At 51.2% G+C, this 17,277-nt stretch overlaps 1 protein-coding gene across 1 annotated transcript; it reads left to right on the plus strand.

Annotated features, from left to right (window-relative positions):
- The first annotated feature begins 359 nt into the window (after positions 1–359).
- LOC144255705 (interleukin-36 receptor antagonist protein-like) lies at positions 360–3,331 on the plus strand. Its single transcript, XM_077800488.1, has 4 exons — positions 360–388; positions 1,983–2,068; positions 2,683–2,810; positions 3,095–3,331. Exons 1-4 carry the CDS (start codon positions 360–362, stop codon positions 3,329–3,331), a joined length of 480 nt encoding a protein of 159 aa, XP_077656614.1.
- The last annotated feature ends 13,946 nt before the right edge of the window (positions 3,332–17,277 follow it).

Below are 17,277 nucleotides of genomic sequence, written 5' to 3' on the forward strand. Positions count from 1 at the left end.
GGTGTCACATCACCCTGCTCCTCCCTGGCTTGCAGTTTCAGTCTCCTCCCAGCGACTTGGGAGGAGTGCATAAATAATCAAGTATGCACTTAAAAAGCTGGAGCATCCTCAAGGAGCCGCAGACTCCGCAGGCTCCTGCCAAGGGAAAGGAGCCACTGAGGTGTCCTCTGGGTGCTGGCAGGGCAGGCTCTCCTGACCCCAGCCCCAGAAGCCCTGGCCCAGTGGAGGTGGTCACCCGCTGGGAGGCTCAAGAGCCTGCTTGCTACCCGGGCCCCTGACAGCCCTCAGCCTTTGTCTGCACCTAAAATTTTTTGCTGTTTGTTTCAAAATAGGGGAATCTGCACATCGAGGAATTCAAGATGGTCCTGAGCGGGGCACTGTGCTTCCGGTGAGTGTGTGGGCCTCCGAGGGGAGTGCGATCTGGGTGGACCTGTCCAGCCTTGTGAGGGCGGGAAGGACCTGCTGCCCCAGCGGGGGCTCCCATTGGAAGACAGGCGGCTGGGAGTCAGGGCCAACAGTCACTGCCCCTGCCATTCTTCCACCCTTTCAGACTGGGACAGGCCCCGGCAGCCCTCAGGGGGACAAGTAACCACAGGGAAGATGGGAGCCAGGAGCCCTCTCCAAGCTCCGCTCTGCTCCCCACACCATGAGTTCATGTCACTCCAGCCACTGTGCCACCTCCTCCCTGCAGCCCTGGGGGTGGGGGAATAGAACAAAAACAATCTCCAGAGGTCTGTCCACCCACAAGTGTGTAGCGACCCAGAATCTCAGCTGTGTGTGAACTTCACAGTGAAGGGGGAGAGCAGCCCTCTCTGACTTGAGTCTCATCTGACTGGTCCTCCATATCCTTGGTTTCCACATCCACAGATTTAAAATATATATATATATATATATATATATATATATATATATATATATATATATATATATATATCGCATCTGCGGTGAACATGTGCAGATGATCTTGTCATTATTCTGTAAACAATGCAGTATGACAGTGTTTGCATACATTTGCATGATGGTAGGTATTGTAAGTCATCTAGTGATGATTTATGGTATGGCAGAAGACGTGTGATGCTTCTATGCAAACACTACACCAGTCTGTGTTGGGGCCTTGAGCCTGGTGGATTTCAGCGTCTGTGGGACCAGCAGCCTGGGCACTTGGGGGACGACTGGCTAGCATGTTTCAAAGTGTGTTCTATGGGCCTCAGTCCCATGGGGCTCTTTGTACATTAGAGCTCTTTGATTAAGTACATGCGGCAAGTGGTGCCTTTCCTGTCCTGGTAAGAGCTCACCGTGCCACTCAGTATGCCAGTGACTTTGGATCTTACTAAGTAATGGAGCTTGTTTAATCATGTTAGGGCAAACATGCAGCCAACGTTTACACTGCAGACTTTTCCCCAGTTAATATCTGCAGAAACCTGCTTCAGAGTACATCTTTCACCTCACAGTACATCAGAAAACCAATCAACTCATATACAAGCAATAACTAAGAAAAGTAAAATAAATCAATTTTAAATTTAGAGAAAATCCTCACTCAGAAAGGAATACATGGCCAAGTGGAAGTAAATGACCACTGAAGTCTTCAGTAATACTTGAAGACACAGATTTTAATCAGGAAGAGACCTGGGTGCTACCTAACCCATCTTTAGCAATGAGGAGACTCATTGCTAAATGAGCCCAGAGAGGGTGGGTGACTTGTTCCTGTGGCTCAGCAGCATGGACGGCAGCTGCAGTCACTTCTCTCTGAGAGACTATGTGGGGACTGTGGATAGGAAAGATTGGATAGGGTGAGACTCAGGTGGGGGCCTGGGCTCATCCCCTGGTAGGGTAGGAGCCCAGCAGGCCTGGGAGAAGGCTGGGCTGTGGTACCCAGCATTGTTGGAAGAGAGGGTGGCAAGACTCTCAGACTGGGGGACTCTGGGCCAGGGCAAGCTGCAGGAGCCCCGCTCCTCACAGCCTCCTCCTTCCTCACATTTCAGAATGAAGGACTCGGCCCTGAAGGTGCTCTATCTGCACAACAACCAGCTTCTGGCCGGAGGGCTGCACCCGGGGAAGGTCATTAAAGGTTGGTGTAGAGCAGGACCTGAGTGGTCCCCATTCCTGTCCCTCTGCGGGAGGCACATGAGGAGGCTTCCCAGCAGGCCTGCAGACCTCAGCAGCAGGGGACACTGTGTGGCCTCGTGCTTACCCACATGCTGTGGTGGATCTTCTCTGACAGTGTCCACCTGTCCACCTGGGCACTCCTAAGGGTCACTGGAGCCAGTGGGCCCTCTGCTGTAGTGTGCACATGTGTGTTGCTGCGTGTGTGAGCATTGTGTGTGTGTGCATGGGGTGGGGGGTGCAGGGGGAGCTAATCCACTTCTGGGAGGCTCATAAAGACAGGGCTCAGAACGGAGGCCTGGGCTTCAAACGAGGTGCTGGGGAGGGTCTCTTGAGGTTAGAGACAGCTCTAAATGTGGGGGCTGCAGTGTCAGGTGGCACCAGGTGCTTCTGTGCCTTGATGTCCACTCTGGGTCAGTGGCAGGAGGGTGGCCTTCCCCCTGTGACAACTGCTGAAAGATTCCCCTTCTGCCCAGCGTGGGGACAGGAGGCCTCATGCTGGCCCTGCTCCCAGAGTCCAAGATTGGGGAGAGGGAAACAAAGGCCCCCAAAGGCCCGTACCTTGACTCTTGCCCACAGGTGAGGAGATCAGTGTTGTCCCCAATCGGTCACTGGATGCCAGTCTGTCTCCAGTCATCCTGGGTGTCCAGGGAGGGAGTCAGTGCCTGTCATGTGGGACAGAGAAGGAACCAACTCTGAAACTGGAGGTGAGCCCTGTCCCTTGTCCTCACCATCTGGAGACTAAGCCAGCCAGTTCTGAGGCTGGGCACTGCCTCTGGGCACCTTAGGGACCCAGCAAGCTGCTGCTGGTTGCGGCTCTGCCTGCTCCCTAAGGGCTCTGCCTAGCTCTGACCTCCCACTGTCCGCCCCTGCCCCTCACCACTGCTCCTTGCCCCTGCCCCTGGCCCCTGCCCCTTGCCCCTGCCCCTCACCCCTGCCCCTCACCCCTGTCCCTTGCCCCTGCCCCTCACCCCTGCCCCTCTGCTGGCAGCCGGTGAACATCATGGAGCTCTACCGCAGTGCCAAGGAGTCCAAGAGCTTCACCTTCTACCGGAGGGACATGGGACTCACCTCCAGCTTCGAGTCGGCCGCCTACCCAGGCTGGTTCCTCTGCACAGTGCCCGAGGCTGACCAGCCTGTGAGGCTCACCCAGATCCCCGAGGACGCTGCCTGGGACACCCCCTGGGACGCCCCTATTACGGACTTCTACTTCCAGCCCTGTGATTAGGGCCATGGTTGCCCTCACAACTCCCCGGGCAGCGCCAGCTCCAGTGGGGGCAGGGTTGAGGGGGACCGTCCCTGCTCTCAGAATTCAGGGCACCCAGCCGTACTCCCTTCTTCTGGCCTCAGTTTGGGGATCAGTACCCACATTCATTGCCCACGGGGTGGTCCTACTGTGGAACCTTAAAACACCATGTGGGATTCCTTCATGCTTAAAGGTGCCTGACTCAGCACCCAGGTGCCCACTGAGGTCCTGTCACCCCCCGGGGTGCAGGAGAGGGAGGTGGCCACAGGTAGATGGACCACGATCCCCTGCCGGTCCAGCCCCTCCCCATTCCTGCCATGGCCTTCCTCTTCCATCTCTGCCTCTTCCTCTGGCCCTGGGCCTGGGAGGGCCTGGGAGGGTGTCACTGGGGAAGCAGCTTCAGCTCAGAAGATAGGAGGTGGGCATCCCATCTCTTTTAGAAACCCAAGATACAAAGAAAACCTCCAGTGCTGGTCTCTCCTCCCATGGAAAGATGCTTACAGCACGTTGTGAAGAGCATATTACAAAGTCAGCGCTCTTGCCATTTCTTTTGAATTTAAAAGAAATACCTAAGTATATATTTCTGAATCAAACCTCTCTGGAAGGAACGGCAGTAGCAGCAGGGTCTGGGTGGTGGTGCTATAGGCGACTTTTCTATTTTTATTTTTAATCTGCTTCCTAGTTTTTCCATCATGAGGATGGGTTCCCATTGTCATTATAAAAAAAGAAGTTAGGAGGGACCTTGAGGGAAGTGGAAAAGACACCCTTTCTGACTGTCCTCAGCCTCTGCTTCCCTGGACGGAAACTCAAGCTGAGTTGAGCCCAGCTGCTCTGGGGGGCAGACACAGGGGCAGAAACCTCCCCAGCAAAGCGCCAAGTAGAGGAATGTGATGGGCTTGTTTGGCTGGAGTCTCCAGGGTGAGGGAGTTGCAGGAAAAACCCCAGACAAAAGACAGACAGAACAAATGAAAAAACAACAACAGTAACAAAAAGCCTATATAATAAAAACTTTTTTAAAAAATCAAAGTCAACCTCAGCAACTTAGTGAGGCCCTCTGCTACCCAGTGAAACCCTGTCTCTAAAGAACATAGCAAAAAAGGGCTGGGGATGTGGCTCAGTGGTTAAGTGCCCCTGAGTTCAATCCCTAGTACCATCATCATCATCATCACCATCATCATCATCATCATCATCACAACAACAATAAAATGTCAATAATAATTTTTAAAATCCTGTGCTTGGAGCTGGAATGGCCCACAGTCCCTGGAAGTCCAAGATCTGGGATCAGCTCCCAAGAGGGCTGCTGTACCAAATGAATAGTGTCCTCCCTGAGTTCATGTCCTTCCTGGACCTCAGCCTGTGGCCTTCCTTGGGGATGGCGTCTTTAAGGATGGTTGCCACAGGGTCAGGCTGCATTAGCGTGGACTAAATTCTCCTGTGACTAGTGTCCTTGTAAGAAGAGGACCCAGAGACTCAGAGGAAGCACCGGGAGGTTGGACTGAGGCTGCCACTCGCCAAGGCAGGACATCAGGACAGTGGCAACCTCCTGGATTGTGAGAGAATACATCTTTGTTGTTTGACGCATGAAGTGTGTGGTGATTGGCTGCACAGCCACCGTGACCCCACCTCCTGGAATTCACACCCTGTATGCCTGCCTCCCACACTGGGCCAGTGGGATGTGGCTAAAGTGACTGATGGCTTGCTGCCTGTGAGAGTAAGTTATAGGAGACACTGGGCCTTCTTTCTTGAGATGCCTTCTCTCTCTCTCTCTCTCTCTCTCTCTCTCTCTCTCTCTCTCTCTCTCTCGCTATCCATCTCTCTTCCTCTTCTCCGGCTGGCTCTGTAGCCTCCTAGGTACACCCATGTGAAAAACCAGAGTCTCCAAACCACAGCCACAGGCATGGAACCAGTCCTACAGCCTGTCTGGCCTTCAGTGGTGAGAGCCGCCCAGCCGACAGCTGGCTTGCAGCCTCCTGACAGAGAGCAGAGCCGTCCAGAGTCCTGCCCCAGAGACGGTGTGAGCTCATTGCTCGGTTCTGGAGTAACTTGTTCTGAAGCGTAGATAATAAAGGCCCAAGGAAGGGGGATTCACTGCATTCATTTGATTATGATTGTAATTTCTCCAATTTTTTCCTTCTCAAAATGAACTCCGACCCTTTATTGATCCAAATAGTCTATTTAAATGCCTATAGTGCAAAATTTGTTAAATGTTCTCTGTTTCAGGAAGGGTTAGATCATCCTTGACTGCTGCACACATCTAGTTCTACAAGCCAGGGTCTGTTCCAGTGTCCCTACCAGTATCCTGAGGATTGAACACAGAAGCCACAGCAGGGTCCCATATCTGAGCCTCAGCTATTCCACATGCAGCTCACCTGTTGGACCAGAGTGGCAGGTTCAAAGCCTTCAGAGGGAGGGGCAAGTACAGGGTCAGGACAGGAGGGATGACCTCCATGGGCCTTAGCAACTCCAGCTCAGCACTGCTGAGGTCTCCATGGGCTCCAGGTACCAGGCTGTGTTTCTGTACACCTGTTCCTGTTCCCGCTCTCTGTGGGTCCAGACACAGTCTTAGGATGCCCTTCTGCTCTGGGGCTCTTCACCACCATCCCTGTCTAGAGAAACTGCCCATCTTTCATACCCTCCTAAGATGTCACGTCCTCCAGGAAGCCTCTGATGAGCTGAGAGCCCTGGTCATCTGTTCTGGCAATGCTTCATGTCCACCCCCTTGCAGTAAGTTGGCTTGGAGTCTGTGGCCCCAGGATGACCTCAAGGTTAGGGCTTCTGAACATAAGTTTGCTTGGCAAACACTGGAATCTAGTGAGCATGGAATGTGGCCACTCTCTCTCCACCCTGGAACATTCTCTCCCTCTCCTCCACCCATATAAGCCTCTAAGGGTGGAGCTTAAATTCTACTTCATTCTTGAAGGTTTCTCCAGCCTGAAGTGATTTGCTTCACCATTTATGGGATGACAGGATTCACAAGGGCTTCTGCCTAGACGAGCAGGCATTTATAAGTCAGTAGGAAAAGGAGGACATTAAACACTACCTTGGGGTATGTGTGGCCGTGGGTGCTAGCACCGTGGGTGTTCAAATGAAAAAGACCTGGTGGTTTCAGATTTCTGCAATTGCTGATTAAACTGTAGGCCTGGACCCGTGTCACAGAAACACAATCTCCACATCATGTGGGGGTCATGCCAGCTCCAGAAATGGAAGAGCAGAGGAGGTCCCAAGGGCAGGTCACAAGGGAAGAGGTGAAGCTGCTGAGGGTCTTCACGCTGAAGAAGCAGCACACAGGGAGCCCTGCAGATACCCAAAGTTCTGCCGAGTAGAAGAATATCCTTGTTGTGTCATTCCAGAAAGCACAAATAGGATAGACGGGTGGAAATTATGTGGAGACGGTTTTTCCTGAATGAGCCCAGATTTTTAACCACAAACTCCACAAACATTGTTAGTGCTTCTTCCAGAGGTTGTGCAGTCCCTGGCCTTAGAGATGTGGAGGAAAAGTCTCATCAACCTACATCTCCAGAGCTCCATAACACAGACCTCTCCATCTGGAGGGACACCAGGACATCATGTCCAAGATCATTTTAATTTCTCAAGATTTTTTTTAACCAAGGAGTTTCTCTGCAGCTGTGGTCTCCAACATGCCCTTGGTCCACAGCTTAGAGATTCTGGTCATTTAAATTATCTTTCAAGTGTTTATGACTTTACTCCCAGCTGAATTGTGAAGCTACTTAACAGCAGGAACTGAGCACTGTTCATGTCTTTGTCATAGAACAGATAGAAGCTTGGTAAACATGCACTTACTGCCTGATGTGACACCCATGCTTTACTCCTTCCCACAGAGAGGAGGGAGAGTGGGAGGAGTGGAGAGTGAGCGAGCGCCTCCCTCCTGCCCATCTTCTCTCCCTTTTCGTCCTGCAACCATCTGGGTCTTGGATGGACCCCTCCAATCTCCCCATCAAGCCCTCTATGGAAATTTACAAATGATATGAGAGGGAGAGAGAGAGAGACAGAGAGAGACAGAGAGAGAGAGAGAGAGAGAGAGAGAGAGAGAGAGAGAGAAATGAATTAGAGAAAGGCTGCTAGTCTCCAGTGGGCATGACACCAACTTCTTTGCCCCTTGTCATAGATGGATGGGTGGATGGGAAAGTGGATCTATGGATGGATGGATGGATGGATGGATGGATGGATGGATGGATGGATGGATGGATAGAGAAATATGTGGATGGGTGTGTGGGTGAATGATGGGATGAATACATGATTAGATGGGTGGATGGAAGAATGGATGGGTGGACAGCCTGGGTTAGGTAATGTCAGTTAGGGAACTGGGTATTCAGTGCTGCCCTCTTTTACTGTCATCTTTCCTGTTAGTGTGGGGCACATAGCACCTGGCCAGTCCCAGGGTGAATATAATAAGGTCAACAGCTTCCACAGTTGGGTTTCCTTAGATGATCTGTTTCATCAAGGTGATGCCAACTAATTAAACCTATTGAAAAGCAGAGGCACCCCCCACATTTCCAAATAGGGCCACACACTCATGATGCTCTCAGCCCCTGATCTCCCTTTCAGGTGCTTTCAGTAATCTTCAGACCTACCCTATGTCCCAAGTAACCACGTCCCAAGCCTTGATGGAGCCCCGTGGGTCACCGTTGATGTCTGACCCCACACTGTGTCCCCGGCTGCCAAACCAATAATAACATGGCCAATGACAGTAGCCACAGAGTGGGGCTTGGTGCCTGGCCTTTGTCAGGGCTTTATGAGTGACTCTCGCCCCCTTCGATAAATACTCATTAATCTCCCCACCTTCTTATTATCCATACTGTGTCAAAGGCATTGTGAAATCTCTGGGCTCTTCTTCCTCCCTGTCCTGGAATCAATGGCAGCGACTGCCGCAGGCTCGACCCACCCTCACCCACATACAAAGGCGGGGCCGAGGCCCTGGAGAGAGCAGTTGGAGGCTCCGACACCAGGGTTCCAGGTGCCCGGATCTGCAGGTCAGTGGTGGGCTGGCCGTCTTGCCTTCTTCTTTTTCTTCCTATGTCCCCAAAATGTCCCCTTCTTAGTGCCCCCTGTCAAGCCATCTGGTTAACAAAGAATCCCCTTCATAGAATTGGGGGGACGGTCGGTAGATCTAGCAGCTCATGGTGGGATCTGGGGAATGGTTTAGGCTAAATCAAGTCTAGATTTTTAAATACTGAGAACCTTGGACTTTCCAAGACAATGCCAGAAGGCAGCATCTAGGCCAGTGAGGTCAAGTCTAGTGTTTGGTGAACTCGGGAGACCTTGGGGATGTCTAGTGCCTGCTCTGGTAGACGAGAGGCACACCAGCAGGGTCCCCGCGTCTTCGTCACACCCTGTTCAGCAAAAGCAGTATGTTCAGTAGTTTCTGTGTAAACTCTCACTGTGAAAACTGGTGACCTTGCCCAACCTCTCATTCCAAGGAGAGGTAAATTGGAGGTTTAGGCACAAAAGGCAGCAAGGCAAATAGGTGGCCTAGTTAGGTCTGGAACCCAGCCTTGCCATTCACAGCCTGGGGTGTGCATTCCCATGTCCTGCTCATGAGCACCCGGGTCTGTCCTCCGGGCGGCTGGGGAGAGCATCGGGAGAGCTGGGTGCCAGGCTTCGTGACCTCGAGAGCTTACCGGCTTTTACAAGAGGAACAAATGTCTTAATGGACATTAAACCACAGTGACACTTAATAGGCCTTCAGAGCAGGGTTACAGCAGTCAAGGAAGGTCATTAAACTCTGAGTCATGGAACCAAAGAGAATCTGACATAGAAAGAACCCGAGCCCAGTCATCTAACCCTGGGATTTACAGACACTGACCCTGAAGACGGGCTGTTAACCTGAGCACTGGCTGTCACAGTTGGGTTTCCTTAGATGACATGACCCTGCGTGTCTGGGTTCTTTGTCTGTGTGAATAGTTAATGGGACAGAACTGGATACTCTTCTATGTGGACACCAATGTCCAGCAATCTTAATACTAGAGCTCTGGATGGACAGCGGTGAGAGAAATTGAGAAGCAAGTTAAGGATGCCCTCTGCGAAGGTGAGGAAGGAGCCTGCTGCCTGTAGAGGTGACTCGTGCCACCGATAACAGTCAGATGGGGCCAAGTGGTGGCAGAATGAGGAGCCACTTCAGATTCCAGAGCTGGGTGGGACGTGGTGAGAGAAGAGCTGAGAACAAGTCCAGGGGCCTCACAAGGGCTGGGCTGGGTTGAAGGCAGAAGAGCAGGAATGCAGTGGAGTTGTGTGGCCATTGAGAGCCGGGAGTTGTCAAAGGAGCCATCCACTGGGATTTGAGGACAAGGCAGACACACAGAGAGGTGGGAGCCAGGTTTGGTTCTCCTCAGGTTTTGAATTTGATAATGAATTTGATGAGCCCAACGCCTATTCTGGAGGTGTGAGGAATGGAACTGAGAGGGAAGTGGGTGGGAGGAGGAGAAGCTGACCACCCCAAGCTTAGGTACATGTGGTGGAGTGCAATGGTGGGATACCCAAAGTGTAATGGCGGGGTGTACTACAGATGGCTGGAGGTCAAGGTGTGGAGACATTAGATCAAGAGGTCACTGCGGTGGGAAGCCATGGACTGCAGCTCCACAGGACATGGCACAGAAGTGCTCAGGACATGGTGTGGTGACCTTTGGGACAGCTCCAGAAGGAGGGAGACTCTCCAATGGACCTGAGACAGAGAGGACAGGTGGGAAGGTCATCACCCAATGTCAAGCCTACCTGGGAGCCAAGAGGTCAAAGCAGACCCCGTGGATGTTGCTCCACAGGAGCTAACACCATCTCGGAGAGAACAGACTCCACATAGATGATGTGCAAGGGGCGAGGAGAGGCCAGGGCAGCTGTGATGTGCAGGGTGATGAGGAGAGGCCAGGGCAGCTGTGATGTGCAGGGGGATGAGGAGAGGCCAGGGCAGCTGTGATGTGCAGGTGGACATGGACAGAGCTCAGCACCACTGGTCACTGGGATTCGACCCAGCAGAAAAGTGAGGAGGTCTGAGACAGCTAGAGGTCATGTCCAGGGAGTAGTAAAGGAGGAAAGAGGGATAGAGGCCAAGGTTCAGTGCAAGGTCATCTGGGGCCTAAAGGGAAGCGAAGGCTTGAGGAGGGAGCTCAAGGTGCACTGGGAAGGGCCTCGGCACAGGGGCAGCCCAGGGGTCTCCCAGCGGCCAACTTCTCAGCCCTACTCACCACCTCTCAGTGTAGCCACGACCCAGGCAGAGAGGCCCAATATGGAGTCCATGGGACACCCGCTAGGGTGGGTTACAGAACCAGAGGGTCCAGTGGGGCTGGACCACCACTGAGCTTCCGCCTGCTCTGTGAGCCGACTGACCAGGAGGGGCAGTCTTCAGCCGCACACAAGGCCCTTTGCTTCTGGATCTCAGTGCACCTAACTGGCTGTCCACGTCTGAGACCACCACCAAAGGTGCCTCGGCAGTGTGGCTAGGTGGGAGCACATCGTGGGCTGGACTCTAGGCCACACTGCTCTTGGACCACCTGGACTGGGTGTTGGTTGGTACTTTGTAACTAGAAGTATGGTCCAGGGACCAGCAGCGTGAAAACTGCCCAGTTGCATGTTTGAAAGGCAAAGTCTTGGTCCCTGTCCCAGACCCAGGGAACCAGTCTGCAGTTTATCCAGAGCTGCAGGTGACTGGCATGTGCACTGAACAGTGGGAAGGACGGAGCTGGCACACCGAGGCCCAAGGCTGGCCATCACTGAACCGCCTCAGGCCTCACTCAGTACCCTCAGCCCCTGAAATAATCTTCATCAGAGTCCCCAGGTGCTGGGTGCTGTGGCGCTCACCTGTCATCCCAGCTGCTCAGGAGGCTGAGGTAGGAGGATGGCAGGTTCAAAGCCAGCCTCAGGAACTTAGTGAGGCCCTAAAAACTCAGTAAGATCCTGTCTGAAAACAAAATATAAAAAAGGACTGGAGATGTGGCTCAGTGGTTAAGTGCCCCCGAGTTCAGTCCCCAGTACCCCCCCCAAAAAAAAAGTCCCCCAGGTGATCCAGGTGGTCAAGCATGTTTGGGAGCCAATGATTTTTGACTGAACACTTTTTTTTTAATTAAAAAAAACAACTTTATATTACAAAGAAACTTTGGGGTTATTATAGGAAAAATGTGGAAAGCTGTTAAAAAGTCACTCATAATCCTATCATTCATAGACAAGTGTCATAAAAACACTAGCTGTCTTTATTAACACGTGTGCATCTCTGTATGTGTGTGGACGTGCTGTCATGTACGTATTATTCATAACCTGCGCGTTTCCCAGGTGTATTTGAAAATTTCACCTTCTAAACCTTCGTCGATGATGTCACCTTCAGTGTACACATACGTCTTCTTTACTGCAATTGCTGTAATTTTTTTGACCAATCGCCTGTTAGGTTCGTTGAGAACACTTAGGCTTTTCCCATCTTCACCATATTATAAAAAGCGATGCAGTGTGCATCGTAATAACTGGACATTTGGGCAATCTGTCATTTTATTTAGACCAAGGAGAACTCATACCATCTCAGAGCTGTGGGATGACCCTAACGCCCGTGTCCAGCCGGCATCTGCCCCCTTACCCTGCTCTCCTTCACTCCCATCAACCCCCAAACTCTTGCCTCAAGGCCCAGGGATCCAAAGTGACCTGCCCAAGGGGACAGTGGCAGATCCAGGACCCAAGGACATCTTGGTTTCGGCCCTACTTCTTCAGCTCCCAGGCCATGGGGCTTGAGCTCACAGCCACAGCTGATCCCCTCGCCCGCCGCCCCAATGCCCGGGGTATCACCCTTCCCCTCTAGCCCTGCTCCTTCTGGTGGCCCTCTGGGCTTCTTTCCTGTCTCATTTCCTGTGTTCTCACGTGTTTCTTCTCTCCTCCCTTCTCAGTTGGCTGGGCCCACATGGGGAGAGGGAGGAAGGCTGCTCAGGGACTCCACAGATGCCCCTGGCCAACTGCAGCCCTGGCCATTCTCACGGTTGGCTGCTTTCCATGCCTGAATTTGGGCTGGCCTTTCTGCAGGTGGTAATTTCCTGGTGGCACTCTGGGGTAGGATGACCCCCCCTGAGGAAGGAGCAGGGTCCTGTGAAGCTTTGCACCCGGGCTTTCACAGGGACAGTCTCTTTGCAGGAGCCTCTGACTCTGAGGGCTGACCCATTTTCCACAGGGAGCACACCAGGACAGGGGGGTGGGCTCCTTTAAGGCCCCGCAGAGCAACATGAGTCCCTGGGAAGGGTGTGCCTAGCCCTGCAGGAAGACCCTGCCTGGCCGGTGGCTGGAGAGGCCTCCTAGCCATGCTGCTCTTCCCTCTGCGCTCCGGCTCTGGGACATGGAAGCCCTTGCTAGGTCAGGGGACAGGAATGTGGTGACCTCCAGGCTGGGAAGTGGGACAGGACCTGCTTCAGGTTCGTCTCCAGCTGTGGGGCTCAGTCACACAGCCCCTCTCAGCCAGGAAGCGTCCTGCTAAGTTATTTGGGGGAGCTGTCTTCAAGTTTCCCAGAGCTAGCACCAGAGATGGGCATAAGTGAGCGCATGTGTGTGCGCACACACACATGTGCACACGCACAGGCACACACCCCCTCTAGGCTCACAACCCTGCTGGCTCCTCCTGATCCCCAGTGAGGAAGACACAGAGCTCCTTGGAGCTGGATGGGCTGGGCTGGGGCGCTGCTGGATTCCAGCAGGCTGGTTAGAGCTAGGTGGCTTTTGCAGCCTGTTGCAGGTGACTCTGTGCCCCTGGGTGACTCTACACCCTGGATGCGTGCCCCTGCCTGCTGCCCCTGCTGTGTGCCTGGCACTATGCTGAGAAGTAGACGCTGCATTGAGTACAGTCTCTGACCTTGCCCTGCTAAAGATCCCAGTCTGGGGATTTAAAGCTGGATGACATTGTCCATCACTATGCCATTTCTTCACACACCAGCTGACCTAGAGCCCCCAGCACCATGGCCCATTTGCCTACAGTGAAGGCCAGCAGCAGAATCCTGCCATGGCTGGCAGGAGTGGGTGGAGAACCCCAGCTCTCTCACCCTGTAGGAAGGCTTCTATTAGTAGCATGATCTACATGGACCCCCAGCACTCCTTATCAGAACTGTGCTTAGTCACTCAGTGACAACAACTGGCTGGTACACCCTGTCTTCCAGTTCCTAATCACTTCCTGTTCCCATCTGGAGTTTTCTAGCATCGCCTTCCAAGGAAACTACTTTCTAACAAATCTGGATCCCAGAGTCCCCACACTTTACCTCAGGGAAGCCAGAGCATGAAAGAAGGTTCTAGAAAGATGTACAATGATCCCAGTCTATCTGGCCATTTTATGTCTGAATTTATAGTACTCCTTGGCTGCTCTGACTGCCCTAATAGGTTTAGGAGGAAAGACAAGCCATATTTTGGGATGTAAAATGCATTCAGGCCGAGTCACTTTCACACAACCTACCAAGTAGGGGTAGAATCTCATGAAATTTTAAGTACAACAGAATGCCGAATGCCTACTCATTCCAGTGAAGACATGCTGCAAATAAGACTTAGAAGACGCGCTGCAAACAAGTCTTAGAAAAGTGTCCTCAGAGAAGATTCTGTCATTCTGCATTTGCTTCTGAAAGTTGAAGCACACAGTTCTAATGAGCCCAGGAGGACAAGGTTGATACCCAGTTGAGTTGGCATATGATGTGCCAGAGCTCAGGATTTCAGGGCTGCTGTCAGGTGGTTCCTGGGCTCTTCTGGTCCTCACCTTCACTCAGTGTCTTTTTGTTGGTGATGTAGTTCAGCAATGGATTACTGGCCCAGAGACTTGTTCAGTATTGCTCAGCAGTAGCAAAACACTGTCACCAGTTGTAGGTAGTCAACTCCAGGTGAGAAACTTGATAAATGTTAATGCTCACGGCTTCAAACCGGCAAGCTGCTTCTCAGTGATCATGCTCTCTAAAATATACACCATGCTAAATTGTGTGGAAGAATTCTACGTCTAGCTAAACCACAGGAGCTCTCAAAAGCCATCCCAATAACATTTAGAGGATTCACTCTCTAAAGCAAGCTTGCCAATGCCTGAGCGCCCACACACTCTATTGGCGCCAACCTCACCTCCTTTTAGAATGCATACATCCACCAAGATATCACTGCCTGTGGTAGTTGAACAACTTTTCCAATGGACGAGGTGGATGTGAATGTAACATGTGAATGAATTAGCATTTACCAACAACTGGAAGAAAAAAATCCATTCTCTAAGATATGATGGCGGAGCTGCTCTGTGATCTAGATCATCCCCCGCTCTCCTGCATCCTCTCTGTTTGCCTCTGCCTGGATGGACCTCCAACTCAGCCCAGAAGGATGTGTCCTTTCTAGTCAGAAGCCCTGTCATGGCTTCCAATTCCAGGCCCTGATTCCTGGTTAACTGCAGCCAGAGCTCGCTTTCAAGGTAGTCTCTTCAGATCCCTTCCCTACCCTAACCACAGTGTGGGCTCTGGCCCCACCCTGACTCTCTACACCACCATTCCACATTATTGTCTTCTTCTCCCTCATTGTGACCCAGGACTACCCATGACCATGACCAACTGTTGAACCAGGTTCCTCAGAGGGTAGAAATGACCAGAGATTGCTAACTTGAAGATTTCACAAATAGTTAATAAGACATCCTGACTAGTCAAATGACATAAGAGGAAGTCAATGAATTCTAACCTCCCACCTGGGAGCTGTGCATAGTACTGACCGCTTGACCACCCACTGGCCCTGGGCTGATGGAATGGTTCTGGGCTAAGATGGGACACTGGGGTTTGTAAATTACCAGTTAAGTATAATATAAAGCAAACTTTGAGAACACTGCTTTTTCCCCACATGAAGAACTGTGTGCATACAGATGCAGAAGTACACAAATCTGCAGCATAAGGCTCCTTGAGATCCATAGATTAAATGCACTGCAGTCACCAGCATCCTGGCTAGGAACACCACCAGCCTCCTATTTTCACCTTCCCAGGTGATCACAGCCCTGCCATCCAAGCATGGAGGAGTCCTCCCTGCTGAGAGATTTCAGTGTGGAGAATGGAGAGCCCCTCTCTCCTCAGAGTCCCTGCTTTGACAACAAGTGCACTGGAGAAGTTTGAATCAAGTGGGAGGCACATGGGCAGGCTCCCTAGATGAGGCCCTATTGAAGGGAATCTACATTTCCAATGGAACAGATGCTTAAGAGAGAAACTGAGAGTGCTGGCTCTGAGAAGCAGTTCCACTTCATGCAGCTTCAACCAGAAACAAACCTCAATGTGCTTACAGAGAACAAGACCGTTCCTTCAATTGGAAGTTGCATGCACAAAATGCTTCTGTTCTGCACTTCCAAGCTTTTCTCAGCCAGCACGTTCAGACAACATTTATACCCAAAGTGCAAATTGTGCTATCCAGAGATCCCTTGGGACATCACCAATATTCATGTGGAACATTGGATGGTTGACAAGATTAATGGCCCAGAGTTTCATTGAAATATTTTTCTCAAATTTTTTGAAAACTCACTGGAAACGAAGGTACCCATGAGCAACAAACTCTGCTTTATACAAGACACAGAAACTTCTAAGTAAAGCCTGTAACTGCTGGCTCTAAGAAGGATTCCAATTCCTACTAGTTCAACCAAGCCCAAATCCCAATATGCTCTCTAGAAACACTTTTACATCCTGCAATTGAAGCTGTTTGTACACCCCGCTTCTCTTCTGCACTTCACACTCTTCTCATTGAGCACATTCAGAGAACAGTTCAGGCTCAATATCCAAAGTGTGCTAGCAGGAGAGCCCTTGTACCTCGGAGCACTTGCTCAGATAGGAAGTGATAGGCCTCATGGGTGGGTCAATACCTCAAAGATTCTTAGGAATCCATTCATCAAATGGATTCTGAAAACTATCTTGAAGTTGCATGACCCTTTCTCCAATGACCTCTGCTTTATTGAGTGCATTGATGGTTCCAAGTGAAATGGTGCCATCAGCTCTGACAAGAGGTTCTGCTTCCTGCATGTTCAACCAAGGAAAACCCGCCATGTGTTCACTGAGAACAAATCTACTTTGTGCACAAACTTTTTCTGTTTGCCCCCTACAAATGCATCTCAGGATGCACATTCAGAACACATTTCCTGCAAAAAACATGAGAAAGTATCATTGCAAAAGTCCACTCTGGTCTAGCATCACCAACATTGATTAGGAAATGAATTACACAAGTTTCATCTTATCCCCTTGGTCTCCTTCTTCTAAAAACTCATTGAAACTGCAGGTACCTGACAGTAACCAACTTGCCATTGACCAAGAGCACAGTTGCTTCCAATGGAAACTGGGCTTGCCAGCTCTCAGAAGCCATTGGATGTAAGGCTACTTCAGCCAGGTACAAAGCTCAATGGGCACGATGAGAAAAAAGTCATTTCCTAATATGAAAGCTGCTTGCCAAAATTCTTCTGTTTTGCACTTCCAAAATATTTTCAGGAAGCACACTCAGAGCACAGTTTCAGCCCATATGCAAAGAGTGCTGGCAAGAGAGCCCTTGGACCTAGGTTCAGCAACTGGAGGAGAACTGTGGGCCCACTGGGAAGAGCAATTTCCCAAGGTTGATTGAAATCCATTGCTCAATTGTTTGTCACAGAATTCACTTGAAATCCAAGTGCCTGCCTGCATTGAACTCACATTGACCAATTGTACAGACGCTTCAGAGGGAAACTGCCACCTCTGAGAAGCGGTGGTTCTTCATACTAGTTTAAGTAGTGACAAACCCCAATGTGCACACTGAGAACAAAATGAGCTCCTGAATGTTGAAGCTGCTGAGAGACTGCTTTACTTTTGCACTCCCAAACTAATCTCAGCAAGCACATTCAGATCCGAGGTCAGGCCCAAAATACAATGTTGGCTGGCAAGAGAGTCCTTGCGCCCAGGATCACCAATTTTGAGAAGCCAATGAGGACTGCTGAAAAGATCAATTCCATGAAATTC

This window comes from Urocitellus parryii, chromosome 7 (genome assembly GCF_045843805.1).
Source record: "Urocitellus parryii isolate mUroPar1 chromosome 7, mUroPar1.hap1, whole genome shotgun sequence".
In the NCBI taxonomy this organism is placed as follows: Eukaryota; Metazoa; Chordata; class Mammalia; order Rodentia; family Sciuridae; genus Urocitellus; species Urocitellus parryii.